Source organism: Oncorhynchus nerka, linkage group LG18, assembly GCF_034236695.1.
Source record: "Oncorhynchus nerka isolate Pitt River linkage group LG18, Oner_Uvic_2.0, whole genome shotgun sequence".
In the NCBI taxonomy this organism is placed as follows: Eukaryota; Metazoa; Chordata; class Actinopteri; order Salmoniformes; family Salmonidae; genus Oncorhynchus; species Oncorhynchus nerka.
In genome coordinates, this window is record NC_088413.1 from 30,859,302 (window position 1) to 30,874,100 (window position 14,799).

Consider the following 14,799-nt stretch of genomic DNA (forward strand, 5'->3'; position numbering starts at 1 on the left):
AAGGGCTTCTTCTTGGTGGGGACAGTCTGGTGCTGCTTCACATATTTTGTCTTAGCAAAGCGCTTCCCACACGTGGGCAGGCATACGGCTTGTCGGAGTCCGTCGTAATGCTCGGCCTCCCACGTCACCCTGAGGAGGTAGAAGCAGGAGCCACCACTCTCAACTGGTAAGTATTTGAGCTCCCTCCTTGATTTCTAGTCATTGTTTGGGTGTTGTTGGGATTGCGGGCTGAATTAAACACTAGGTACCACACATTAGACAAGACCCTTAAGGAGAAGACAGACTTGCTGAAAGACTACCACCAGGGGGGGTCTGCCACCGCTCAGGGTGACCTGCTCTGACCTGCTCTGTTCATCGTGGACCCTGTAGTGTTTGTGTCATAGAAACATGAGGGATTTAGCTCTTTCAGCCCCATTCCTTGCTCCAACCCTGCACTGAGACTGTGGCGAGCAACACCAGATATCATCAGGTCCTCATGGACTGCAGACTGTAAACGCAAATTGTACAGAAGAGCATATAAAGGTTTAAATAAGTGGTTGCTGTACTCACAGAAACATGACATATTAGAAAATGTTAACCACAGTCAGGTGAGTTTATTATTATATATTTTCTCCATATGTGTCGTTTCAATAATTAAGTACAATGTTTTGGTTCGACTGAGAGAAGGGAAACGCAGTCCCTGCAATGATACAAAAATAACCAAGTCAGTCAGCACAGAGTCAATTTTGTATTTAATTTCGACAAAATGGTCATACACTCACATAACATGAAGTACAGTACTTTTATTGCACAAACCGATACGTGACACTATGGTAACACTACCTTTTCTGTAAATCTGCTACCCTCACTTTGATAGAATTCCTTTTTGAATACTTTGGAAAAGGTTCAACATTACATTACACACAGCTTCACTACTTCATGTCAAGTAAACATGAATTAAGGCACTATCATTATCTCACTATAAAACACCAGTCTCAACCAAAAGGGACATAGTTGTCACTCTTCATCAGTGAAGCATTTTTACAGACACCATCACATCAACCATCACCATATCATCTACTCTGCCTCATCACACTCATTATTTCACCAGTTCACCTCATCCAGTTCCCTACAATATCCACATCCACCAGAATGAACTACAAGTAAACTAACTAGTACTACATATCACTCTATACATGGGCCGTGTGCGTTTTCTGCTGGTGTGTCCTGAGATAGCTCCCCTCTGAGAACATCATGTTAGTTGATTTGATACTATGCAAAACGTCTTCGTTCATTTGATACTATGCAAACATGTTAGTCGATTTGATTACTTGACACTTTAAATGGTTTGATAATTCAAAGGTGTGGTCCCACACTTAAAATGATTGAAGACCCTGGCCTGTATCCACAAAGAGTCCAAGGAGGAGTGCTGATCGAGGATCAGGTCCCCACCTGTCTAAATAGTCTTATTCATTATGATTTAAAAGGCAAATCTGATTCTAGATCAGCACGTACAGGGGGATGCCCAAGACACGAAGAGTTGGTCACTCTTATACCATGCTCTCGTTCTATCTAAGTAGATGCATAAAGCACGTACTGGACATAAACGGTGGAGGTGCTCTTCTTCCATATAAGTGAAGGGTGGAGGGCGGAAAGCCATAAGCTCCAGGGCGAGACAATTGCAATCGCTGCTGACCTTCGGCATAAAGGCAGGGTTGGGTAACAATGTTACCTTGGATAACCCCGGGGCAAACTGTAGGCACGAATGGTGGACTGACAGTGCGTGCAGCTCACTCACTTGCTTGCTTTCCGGATGTAAGGGCAATCAGCAAAGCCATCTTGAAGGAGAGATTTTTCAACTAAGTTTTCAAGTCGGCTCAAAAGGTTGCTGTGAAATTGCCTCAAGCACAAAAGACAGACACCAAGACGGGGCTGAAGGCTTGGAGACTGGGCATAAGTGACGAGCTCCCTTCATGAAACAACATAACAGAGGGTGTTCCCTACTGTGTTGTTGTCGAAGTCTATATGACATGGCCCGAGATAGTGGCTAGATAGACCTTGACAGTGGAGAACGCCTTCCCTATGTCCAGAAAGTCCTGCGAGAAGCATAAAACCTTGGATACAGAGCATTGGTAAGGAATCATCTGTTTTGGTCTCACCAATTCATCACAAGCGCATCATTTGTTTCCATACAGTGAACGTGTAGAAGGGGCTCTTGCATTCTGGATAGCCTCAATGACTCAGAGAGGAAAGCCTGCCACATTCAGATGTACCCTCTCACAGGCCAGTCCCAGAGGGGCATGGTTTCTGGGTGAGGGTGGAAAATCTCTCAGTTTGCCTGGGTCAAAAGATCCCTGCGTAACAGTAGTTGCCAGGGCTCGATGTAAAGCAGGAGACTGATCTCCGCTAACCAGAGTTTCCCTGGCCATCGAGGGGCTACCAAGATGAGGGATAATCTTTGTTGACCAGTGGGCGCCACTCGACTTCTCTGTCTCCAACAAATGCTGTGTGATTGGAGACTTCAAACAAATAATCCACCCCCGAGCAAATCCCATAGTGACACATTGAAACGAGTATTAGCAATAGAACCACACATACACAAGTCTAAACAAAACAACTGCATGAACTTGATAAACTGCGTTAATTTTCTCATTAAAAGTGTCTTTTGGAAAAAATTAAGTAGTTGAATGGAAGTAATAAAAATGAATTTGTGAACATCATTCAGCCTACACAGTACAAACACAATATAAAAGATTCTTTAAGTCTGGATGCAATATCCTACCCAGGAATGTTCAACACCAAAATCTGTTACTCTTATTATACCAAATGATATTTTCTGCTGACAACAATGAAAATTAATCTTTGTCTTTAATGAAGAGTTTGATCTAAACATCAGAAGCTATCGAGTGGAATGGTGACTTTCTATGATATAGAGTGGGATGTTTTTTCTGCTGGTGTATCCTGGAGGTAGCTCCTCTCTGAGAACCTCTTCCTGCAGTGCGTACAGGCTTACAGCCTCTCTCCCGTGTGGACCTTCAGGTACATCTAAAGGTGGTGCTGGTGGCAACTTTAGGGTTTTCCCCCTGTGTGAACCCTCTAGAATCCATTGCGGGAAAGAGGGAGGGGGGTAGAAACGACAATACACTAAATACAAATATAGATCAATCAAAACCATCCCACTTCTTCAGTCACTCACAGTCCAATCAAATCCCTACACGGGTTCAGGGTACAGGATTCCTTGTACTGCTTAAGCTACAGATTGTTACACCAGATGTGATTTATCCGAAGACTTTTGGTATCCATTAATGGGTGTTACAGGATAAGTACTGTTTGGTGTAGCACAGATAATTTTCGACCAACTTTAGTTTGGTGATATTGTCTTCGTCCTCGATTCGTGGAAACAGGAGTCCCATAAAATGTCTGTGTCCAGTTGCAAGGGGTCCGTTTGAATTCAGATGAAAATGATCTGTTATTAAAATAAATACTTTTTTTGCTCCATGAAGTAATCCAACAATGTGTACGCCGCCATCTTGTCTATTTCAAGTCTTCTCTCATTGACCGTGACACCTGATCATGTCTCGACACACCAAAAAATCTAAATAAGCCAACTTCTTCTGACTCACTGACGCACCCAACGCATCCATGACATTTATGGAGACTTCAAACGGATCTCCCAGGTTCCATTGGTCCAAAACCTTCACCTTTATCTTCACCTCGACCAAAAACAGTTTCCTATTTTACATCACAATTTTACTTCTCTTGTTTCCTTTCTTTTTCGCCAGTGAAACCCACTCATTCTCACTGTCATCTTCACTCGCCAGCAGTTTCAAACAAAACATCCATTTCCGACATTGTGCCAGTCATCTCTTCCCGTTTCCACCTACCGATCTTATTGGTTTGCGTCATACCTCAATGGGTGTGGTTAAATGAAAAAGGTATGCTCGCTGTTCTTTCAAATACTTCTTATGACATTACACATCAGATCTCCTATGATCAGTATCTTTCAAGTAGAGAGAAAGAAAGAGCGGCGTTGGCATGAACAGAATAGAAAATAATACGACTTCTCTAAAAACAAGGTACAGTGCCTTGCGAAAGTATTCGGCCCCCTTGAACTTTGCGACCTTTTGCCACATTTCAGGCTTCAAACATAAAGATATAAAACTGTATTTTTTTGTGAAGAATCAACAACAAGTGGGACACAATCATGAAGTGGAACGACATTTATTGGATATTTCAAACTTTTTTAACAAATCAAAAACTGAAAAATTGGGCGTGCAAAATTATTCAGCCCCCTTAAGTTAATACTTTGTAGCGCCACCTTTTGCTGCGATTACAGCTGTAAGTCGCTTGGGCTAAGTCTCTTGGGCTAAGACATTTTTTCCCATTCCTCCTTGCAAAACAGCTCGAGCTCAGTGAGGTTGGATGGAGAGCATTTGTGAACAGCAGTTTTCAGTTCTTTCCACAGATTCTCGATTCGATTCAGGTCTGGACTTTGACTTGGCCATTCTAACACCTGGATATGTTTATTTTTGAACCATTCCATTGTAGATTTTGCTTTATGTTTTGGATCATTGTCTTGTTGGAAGACACATCTCCGTCCCAGTCTCAGGTCTTTTGCAGACTCCATCAGGTTTTCTTCCAGAATGGTCCTGTATTTGGCGCCATCCATCTTCCCATCAATTTTAACCATCTTCCCTGTCCCTGCTGAAGAAAAGCAGGCCCAAACCATGATGCTGCCACCACCATGTTTGACAGTGGGGATGGTGTGTTCAGGGTGATGAGCTGTGTTGCTTTTACGCCAAACATAACGTTTTGCATTGTTGCCAAAAAGTTCAATTTTGGTTTCATCTGACCAGAGCACCTTCTTCCACATGTTTGGTGTGTCTCCCAGGTGGCTTGTGGCAAACTTTAAACTACACTTTTTATGGATATCTTTAAGAAATGGCTTTCTTCTTGCCACTCTTCCATAAAGGCCCGATTTGTGCAATATACGACTGATTGTTGTCCTATGGACAGAGTCTCCCACCTCAGCTGTAGATCTCTGCAGTTCATCCAGAGTGAACATGGGCCTCTTGGCTGCATCTCTGATCAGTCTTCTCCTTGTATGAGCTGAAAGTTTAGATGGACGGCCAGGTCTTGGTAGATTTGCAGTGGTCTGATACTCCTTCCATTTCAATATTATCGCTTGCACAGTGCTCCTTGGGATGTTTAAAGCTTGGGAAATCTTTTTGTATCCAAATCTGGCTTTAAACTTCTTCACAACAGTATCTCGGACCTGCCTGGTGTGTTCCTTGTTCTTCATGATGCTCTCTGCGCTTTTAACGGACCTCTGGGACTATCACAGTGCAGGTGCATTTATACGGAGACTTGATTACACACAGGTGGATTGTATTTATCATCATTAGTCATTTAGGTCAACATTGGATCATTCAGAGATCCTCACTGAACTTCTGGAGAGAGTTTGCTGCACTGAAAGTAAAGGGGCTGAATAATTTTGCACGCCCAATTTTTCAGTTTTTGATTTGTTAAAAAAGTTTGAAATATCCAATAAATGTCGTTCCACTTCATGATTGTGTCCCACTTGTTGTTGATTCTTCACAAAAAAATACAGTTTTATATCTTTGTTTGAAGCCTGAAATGTGGCAAATGGTCGCAAAGTTCAAGGGGGCCGAATACTTTCGCAAGGCACTGTATTTACAAGCCTGTTTCAAATGAAAAGTTAATGAAGGGTATGTGGTTGATTACCCTCTTACTATAATATGTCAGCTAAAGAATGGTTCCCAAATATCTCCTGTTTACATCTTAAGACACACTGCTATGATTTCTCCCCGTTGTGAACACTCCTATGTCTGATAAGGTTACTCAGGAAGGAGAAGCTCTTGTAACATAGTTTACACTTGAAGGGCCTCTCCTTGGTGTGAACGGTCTGGTGCATCTTTACATAATACGCTTCAGCGAAGCACTTCCCACATGTGGGGCAGGCGTACGGCTTGTTGGCGTCGGTCCTAACGCTCGGCCTCCCACGTTGTGACCCAATGACACCTGAGAAGGTAGAAACAGGAGTATTTGAGCTCCCTCCTTGACCTCTAGCCATTGTTTGGGTGTTGTTGGGATTTGCTGTGTTATAGGCTAGGTACCTCTCGTGGTGAACGCCCATCCTGACCCTGTCTGTATTGGTGGGGTAATGAGGTAACTGAGGAAGGCTAGACCCAGGTCCAGGCTTTCTATGAACCCAGTCACCAGGCATTAGACGAGACTCTGAAGGAGAAGACAGACTTGCTGATAGACTACCACCAGGGGGGTCTCCCACTACTCTCTGTGAAGGCTGAAGCCCAGGGTGACCTGTTCTGTTCATCATGGATACTGTGGTGTTTGTATCATAGGAACAGGAGGGTCTATCTCTATCATCCACAGGCCCTGCTTCATCCCTGCACTGAGACTGTGAAGAGAAGGGTCTGGGCTGCAGACTGGATCCCTGACTGGAGCCTCTGTCTCTCTGATGACCACCAGGACTGAGGTGGTTCAGTCTACTTGTCCACTGGTTGTGTTCTGTGTGGTGGTGGAGTCTCTGTTCCTTGTGGTTCGGTCCTGGTTCCAACTCAGGAAGTAAGAGCGAAGGCTCCTGATCCAGTGTCCTGATCCGGAGCCAAGGTTTGTGACCATCTGTTTCAGAGGTCCAGTCTCTCCCGCCAGCAACACCAGATATCAGCAGGTCCTCATGGACTGCAGACTGTAAACACAAAATGTAGAGGAGAGCATATAAATATATATATATATATAAGAAAGTATTTACTGTACACACAGAAACATGACATGATAGTATAAAATGCAAACCCTAGTCAAGCCCATCTCTAACACTGTGATTTAAGTAAACTACATGGACAAAAGTATGTGGACACCTGCTCATCGAACATCTAATTTCGAAATCATGGGCATTAATATCAAAGTTGGTCCCCCTTTGATGCTATAACAGCCTCCACTCTTCTGGGAAGGCTTTCCACTAGATGTTGGAACATTGCTGCGGGGACTTGCTTCCATTCAGCCAGAAGAGGATTAGTGAGGTCGGGCAATGATGTTGGGCGATTAGGCCTGGCTCACAGTCAGCGTTCCAATTCATCCCAAAGGTGTTTGATTGGGTTGAGGTCAGGGTCTGTGCAGGCCAGTCAAGATCTTCCACACTGATCTTGACAAACCATTTCTTTATGGACCTCGCTTTTTATACAGGGGCATTGTCATGCTGAAACAGGAAAGGGCCTTCCCCAAACTGTTGCCACAAAGTTGGAAACAGATTAGTCTAGATTAGAATGTCACATTGTATGCTGTAGCATTAAGATTTCCCTTCACTGGAACTAAAGGGCCTAGCCCGAACCATGAAAAACAGCCCCAGGCCATTATTCCTCCTCCACCAAACTCTATAGTCAGCAGCATGCATTGGGGCAGTTAGAATTCTCCTGGCATCCGCCAAACCCAGATATGTCCGTCGGACTGCCAGATGGTGAAGCGTGAATCATCACTTCAGAGAACGCGTTTCCACTGATCCAGAGTCCAAATGCGGCGAGCTTTACACCACTCCAGCCGACACTGGCATTGCGCATGGTGATCTTAGGCTTGTGTGCGGCTGTTTGGCCATGGAAACACATTTCATGCTGGTGTTGCTTCCATAGGCAGTTTGGAACTCGGGAGGTTCTGTTCTGTGAGCTTGTGTGGCCTACCAGGGCAGATATAGCATGGCAGACATTTGATGAACTGACTTGTTGGAAAGGGCCTGGAGTGGCCTAGCCAGTCTCCAGATCTCAACCCCATAGAAAATCTTTGGAGGGAGTTGAAAGTCCGTGTTGCCAAGCAACAGCCCCAAAACATCACTGCTCTAGAGGAGATCTGCATGGAGGAATGGGCCAAAATACCAGCAACAGTGTGTGAAAACCTTGTGAAAACTTACAGAAAACGTTTGACCTCTGTCATTGCCAACAAAGGGTATACAACAAACTTTTGTTATTGACCAAATACTTATTTTCCACCATAATTTGCAAATAAATTCATAAAAAATTCTACAATGTGATTTTCTGGATTATTTTTCATAATTTTGTCTGTCATAGTTGAAGTGTACCTATGATGAAAATTACAGGCCTCTCTCACCCTTTTAAGTGGGAGAACTTGCACAATTGGTGGCTGACTAAATACTTTTTTGCCCCACTGTATATGTAAACTTCCGACTTCAACTGTACATAAGCGTACAGAGGCCCATTATCAGCAACCATCACTCCTGTGTTCCAATGGCACGTTGTGTTAGCTAATCCAAGTTTATCAGCATCCTGGAGTCGCATCCCGGAGTCGCCTCTTCACTGTTGACGTTCAGTCTGGTGTTTTGCAGGTATTATTTAATGAAGATGCCAGTTGAGGACTTGTGAGGCATCTGTTTCTAAAACTAGACACGCTAATGTAATTGTCCTTTTGCTCAGTTGTGCACCGGGGCCTCCCACTCCTCTTTCTATTCTGGTTAGAGCCAGTTTGCACTGTTCTGTGAAGGGAGTAGTACACAGTTGTCACGCCCTGACCATAGAGAGCCTTTTTTTATTGTCTATTCTGGTTAGGTCGGGGTGTGACTAGGGGGGTTGTTCCTATCTAGGTTGTTTTGTTTCTATGTTGGCCTGGTATGGTTCCCAATCAGAGGCAGCTGTTTATCGTTGTCTCTGATTTGGGATCATATTTAGGCAGCCATTTCCCCACTGTGTTTTGTGGGATCTTGTTTCTGTGTAGTTGCCTGTGAGCACTGCATGAGCTTCACGTGTCGTGTATTCTTTATTGTTTTTTTGTGCGTTTCACTCCAATATATGTGGAACCCAGATCACGCTGCAATTTGGTCCGAGTATGCTTCCAACGACGATTGTGACAACAGTGTTGTACGAGATCTTCAGTTTCTTGGCAATTTCTCGCATGGAATAGCCATAATTTGTCAGAAGAAGAATAGACTGACGAGTTTCAGAAGAAAGTTCTTTGTTTCTGGCCATGTTGAGCCTGTAATCGAACCCACAAATGCTGATGCTCCAGATACTCAACTAGTCTAAAGAATGCCAGTTTTATTGCTTCTTTAATTAGCACAACAGTTTTCAGCTGTGCTAAAATAATTGTAAAAGGGTTTTCTAATGATCAATTAGCCTTTTAAAATTATAAACTTGGATTAGCTAACACAATGTACAGTGCCTTGCGAAAGTATTCGACCCCCTTGAACTTTGCGACCTTTTGCCACATTTCAGGCTTCAAACATAAAGATATAAAACTGTATTTTTTTGTGAAGAATCAACAACAAGTGGGACACAATCATGAAGTGGAACGACATTTATTGGATATTTCAAACCTTTTTAACAAATCAAAAACTGAAAAATTGGGCGTGCAAAATTATTCAGCCCCTTTACTTTCAGTGCAGCAAACTCTCTCCAGAAGTTCAATGAGGATCTCTGAATGATCCAATGTTGACCTAAATGACTAATGATGATAAATACAATCCACCTGTGTGTAATCAAGTCTCCGTATAAATGCACCTGCACTGTGATAGTCTCAGAGGTCCGTTAAAAGCGCAGAGAGCATCATGAAGAACAAGGAACACACCAGGCAGGTCCGAGATACTGTTGTGAAGAAGTTTAAAGCCGGATTTGGATACAAAAAGATTTCCCAAGCTTTAAACATCCCAAGGAGCACTGTGCAAGCGATAATATTGAAATGGAAGGAGTATCAGACCACTGCAAATCTACCAAGACCTGGCCGTCCCTCTAAACTTTCAGCTCATACAAGGAGAAGACTGATCAGAGATGCAGCCAAGAGGCCCATGATCACTCTGGATGAACTGCAGAGATCTACAGCTGAGGTGGGACACTCTGTCCATAGGACAACAATCAGTCGTATATTGCACAAATCTGGCCTTTATGGAAGAGTGGCAAGAAGAAAGCCATTTCTTAAAGATATCCCTAAAAAGTGTTGTTTAAAGTTTGCCACAAGCCACCTGGGAGACACACCAAACATGTGGAAGAAGGTGCTCTGGTCAGATGAAACCAAAATTGAACTTTTTGGCAACAATGCAAAACGTTATGTTTGGCGTAAAAGCAACACAGCTCATTACCCTGAACACACCATCCCCACTGTCAAACATGGTGGTGGCAGCATCATGGTTTGGGCCTGATTTTCTTCAGCAGGAACAGGGAAGATGGTTCAAATTGATGGGAAGATGGATGGCGCCAAATACAGGACCATTCTGGAAGAAAACCTGATGGAGTCTGCAAAAGACCTGAGACTGGGACGGAGATTTGTCTTCCAACAAGACAATGATCCAAAACATAAAGCAAAATCTACAATGGAATGGTTAAAAAATAAACATATCCAGGTGTTAGAATGGCCAAGTCAAAGTCCAGACCTGAATCCAATCGAGAATCCGTGGAAAGAACTGAAAACTGCTGTTCACAAATGCTCTCCATCCAACCTCACTGAGCTCGAGCTGTTTTGCAAGGAGGAATGGGAAAAAATTTCAGTCTCTCGATGTGCAAAACTGATAGAGACATACCCCAAGCGACTTACAGCTGTAATCGCAGCAAAAGGTGGCGCTACAAAGTATTAACTTAAGGGGGATGAATAATTTTGCACGCCCAATTTTTCAGTTTTTGATTTGTTAAAAACGTTTGAAATATCCAATAAATGTCGTTCCACTTCATGATTGTGTCCCACTTGTTGTTGATTCTTCACAAAAAATACAGTTTTATATCTTTATGTTTGAAGCCTGAAATGTGGCAAAAGGTCGCAAAGTTCAAGGGGGCCGAATACTTTCGCAAGGCACTGTACCATTGGAACACAGGATTGATGGTTGCTGATAATGGGCCTCTGTACACCTATGTAGATATTCCATAAAAAATCTGCAGTTTCCAGCTACAATATTAATTTACAACATTAACAAGGTCTACACTGTGTTTATGATCAATTTGATGGTATTTTAATCGACAAAAATGTGCTTTTCTTTAAAAAACAAGGACATTTCTAAGTGACCCCAAACTTTTGAACAGTAGTGTATGTTTCTATATACAATGCATTCAGAAAGTATTCAGACCCCTTGACTTTTTCCACATTTTGTTACGTTACATTCTTATTCTAAAATGGATTATATCGTTTTTTCCCTCTTCAATCTACACACAATACCCCACTTGGCTGTGTGCTTAGGGTCATTGTCCTGTTGGAAAGTGAACCTTCGCTCCAGTCTGAAGTCCTGAGCGCTCTGGAGCAGGTTTTCATCAAGGATTTCTCTGTACTCTGCTCCATTCATATTTCCCTCGATCCTGACTAGTCTTCCAATCTCTGCCACTGAAAAACATCCTCACAGCATGATGCTGCCACCACCATGCATCACCGTAGGGATGGCGCCAGGTTTCCTCCAGACGTGACGCTTAGCAGTCAGGCCAAATAGTTCAATTTTGGTTTAATCCAAGAGTCCTTTGGGTGCCTTTTGGCAAACTCCAAGCAAGCTGTCATATGCCTTTTAATAAGGAGTAGCTTCCGTCTGGCCACTCTACCATAAAGGCCTGATTGGTGGAGTGCTGCAGAGATGGTTGTCCTTCTGAAAGGTTCTCCCATCTCCACAGAGGAACTCTGGAGCTCTGTCTGTGACCATCGAGTTAATGGTCACTTCCCTGACCAAGGCTCTTCTCCCCCGATTGCCCAGTTTGGCCAGCTCTAGGAAGAGGCTTGGTGGTTCCAAACTTTTTCCATTTAAGAAAATGTTTTGGTACCTTTCCCCAGATCTGTGCCTCAACACAATCCTGTCTCTGAGCTCTATGGATAATTCCTTCAACCTCATGGCATGGTTTTTGCTCTGACATGCACTGTCAACTGTGGGACCTTATAGAGACAGGTGTGTGCCTTTCCAAATCATGTCCAATCAACTGAATTTACCATAGGTGGACTCCAATCAAGTTGTAGAAACATCTCAAGGACGATCAAGGGAAACAGGATGCAGCGGAACTCAATTTCGAGTCTCATAGCAAAGGGTCTGAATACTTATGTAAATAAGGTATTTCTGTTTTTTATATTTAATAAATTAGCAAACATTTCTAAAAACCTGTTTTTGCTTTGTCATTATGGGGTATTCTGTGTAGATTGATGAAAAACAAAATATTTGATACATTGTAGAATAAGACTAACGTCACAAAATGTGGAAAAAGGGCAGGGGTCTAAATGCTTTCAGAATGCACTGTATAGTTTATCTAAAAAATATGGAGCCATTGGAGTTAGTTATAAAAAAAATGTCCATGTGTTGATTTAAGAATTAAGTATAATGTTTTGGTTCAACTGAGATGAGGGAAAATCAGTCCCTGCAATGATACAAAATTAAGTCAGTCACCACAGAGTCAGGTTGTATATAATTTCAACATGGGCATATACTCACCAAACATGAAGTACAGTACTTTTATTACACAAAACAATACATGTGACAAGTATAATCACTTTTCTCATGACCTTTTCCTTAAATCTGGTAGACTCGCTTTGAACAAATTAATTTTAGAAGACTTTGGAAAAGGTTCAACATCACACATCTTCACTACTTCATGACAAGTAAACATCAATTAAGACACTATCATTATTTCATACCAATATCAACCTTTTCATCATTGAAGCATTTTTACAGACACCATCACACCAACCATCACCATATCATCTACTCTGCCTCATCATACTCATTCTTTCCTCAGGTCACCTCATCCAGTTCCTTATACATCCACAACCAACATAATTAACTACAAACAAACTAGCTATTAACTACAAACAAACTAGCTACATTACATGTCACAATACTCTATACATGGGCAGTGTGCATTTTCTGCTGGTGTATCCTGAGGTAGCTCCTCTCTGAAAACCTCTTCCCGCAGTGCGTACAGGCAAACGGCCTCTCTCCCGTGTGGATCTTCAGGTGTATCTTCAAGTGGTGCTGGTGGGAGAACCGTTTCTGACACTGGGGGCAGCTGTATGGTTTCTCCCCTGTGTGGACTCTCTGGTGCCTCTTCAGGCTCGACAAATAGGAGAAGCTGTCCCCGCACAAGTGGCACCCGAATGGTTTCTCCCCTGTGTGCATCCTCTGGTGGATCTTCACCTGATTGGGGAAACTGAAGGTTTTCCCACAGAACGAACACGGGAAGCGCTTCTCTTTAGCGCTGCCACCTTTAGTGATTCCGTCTCTACTACTGTCATTTGTCAATGTGCTTGTGTTGCCATTTGGTGTTGAGACACTGGCATTGTCTGAGGTCTGGTTTAACAATAGGAGAGTGTGAGGAGGATGAAGGCCAGGGACTGTCTGTGTTGTCTCAGGGTCCATGTTCCAGTTGATAGATCCTATAGAAGGCAGGCTGAAGGCAGCACATGTTAGCGGGTTAACCTGAGGCGCCATCAGTCTCTCTGAATCACAACTATAGGAGCAGGACGGAGCATCGCTAGCCAAGTCTGCGTCTATTCTCTCCAGCCGTATACAGACACCTCCACATCCATGGAGACCAAATCTACGCCTTGCCCTGGTCTCAGCCAGTCTGTTGTCATGGAGACTAAGTTCAGATGTTGTTTTGTGTTCAACTGTCTGTTTCTGATTAACAATGTTGTTCCCCAGCCCAGAGTTGAGGACGCTGTCCCATCCACTGACCTCCACTATGTCACCTCTGGTCCTGGCCTGCTTGGTCCCGGTCTGGGAATCCATGATGGCCGCCCATTTTCCTCTGTTATCCTCCAGCCAACAACCTGCAGGTTAGAAAATAGACTTCAAAAATATGTCCGAAAACTCTATACATGGAGTTTATTTGGTCAATTACCTGGTCAAGTGCATACATTATAACGTGTGTGTTTTGTATGTTTTTTTTAATCTTTTTAAATTTTATTTCACCTTTATTTAACCAGGTAGGCTAGTTGAGAACAAGTTCTCATTTGCAACTGCGACCTGGCCAAGATAAAGCATAGCAGTGTGAACTGACAACACAGAGTTACACATGGAGTAAACAATTAACAAGTCAATAACACAGTAGAAAAAAAATGGGCAGTCTATATACAATGTGTGCAAAAGGCATGAGGAGGTAGGCGAATAATACAATTTTGCAGATTAACACTGGAGTGATAAATGATCAGATGGTCATGTACAGGTAGAGATATTGGTGTGCAAAAGAGCAGAAAAGTACAAAAAAAAAAAAAACAGTATAAAAACAGTATGGGAATGAGGTAGGTGAAAATGGGTGGGCTATTTACCAATAGACTATGTACAGCTGCAGCGATCGGTTAGCTGCTCGGATAGCTGATGTTTGAAGTTGGTGAGGGAGATAAAAGTCTCCAACTTCAGCGATTTTTGCAGTTCGTTCCAGTCACAGGCAGCAGAGTACTGGAACGAAAGGCGGCCAAATGAGGTGTTGGCTTTAGGGATGATCAGTGAGATACACCTGCTGGAGCGTGTGCTACGGATGGGTGTTGCCATCGTGACCAGTGAACTGAGATAAGGCGGAGCTTTACCTAGCATGGACTTGTAGATGACCTGGAGCCAGTGGGTCTGGCGACGAATATGTAGCGAGGGCCAGCCGACTAGAGCATACAAGTCGCAGTGGTGGGTGGTATAAGGTGCTTTGGTGACAAAACGGATGGCACTGTGATAGACTGCATCCAGTTTGCTGAGTAGAGTGTTGGAAGCCATTTTGTAGATGACATCGCCGAAGTCGAGGATCGGTAGGATAGTCAGTTTTACTAGGGTGAGCTTGGCGGCGTGAGTGAAGGGGGCTTTGTTGCGGAATAGAAAGCCGACTCTTGATTTGATTTTCGATT

General features: G+C 43.2%; 1 protein-coding gene across 4 annotated transcripts in view; it reads right to left on the minus strand.

Annotated features, from left to right (window-relative positions):
- Nucleotides 1–5,512: 5,512 nt before the first annotated feature.
- LOC115145674 (sal-like protein 4) overlaps nucleotides 5,513–14,799 on the minus strand; it is a 30,263-nt gene continuing 20,976 nt past the window's right edge. For 2 of the 4 annotated variants that reach the window (XM_065003958.1, XM_065003959.1), the window contains exon 6: nucleotides 12,407–13,737. In XM_065003958.1, the coding sequence (XP_064860030.1) occupies nucleotides 12,809–13,737 (929 nt within the window). In that variant the 3' untranslated portion in view covers nucleotides 12,407–12,808. Of the gene's footprint in view, nucleotides 6,710–12,406; nucleotides 13,738–14,799 lie in introns of those variants that run through there. The other 2 variants (XM_065003956.1, XM_065003957.1) reach the window with 2 other exon arrangements.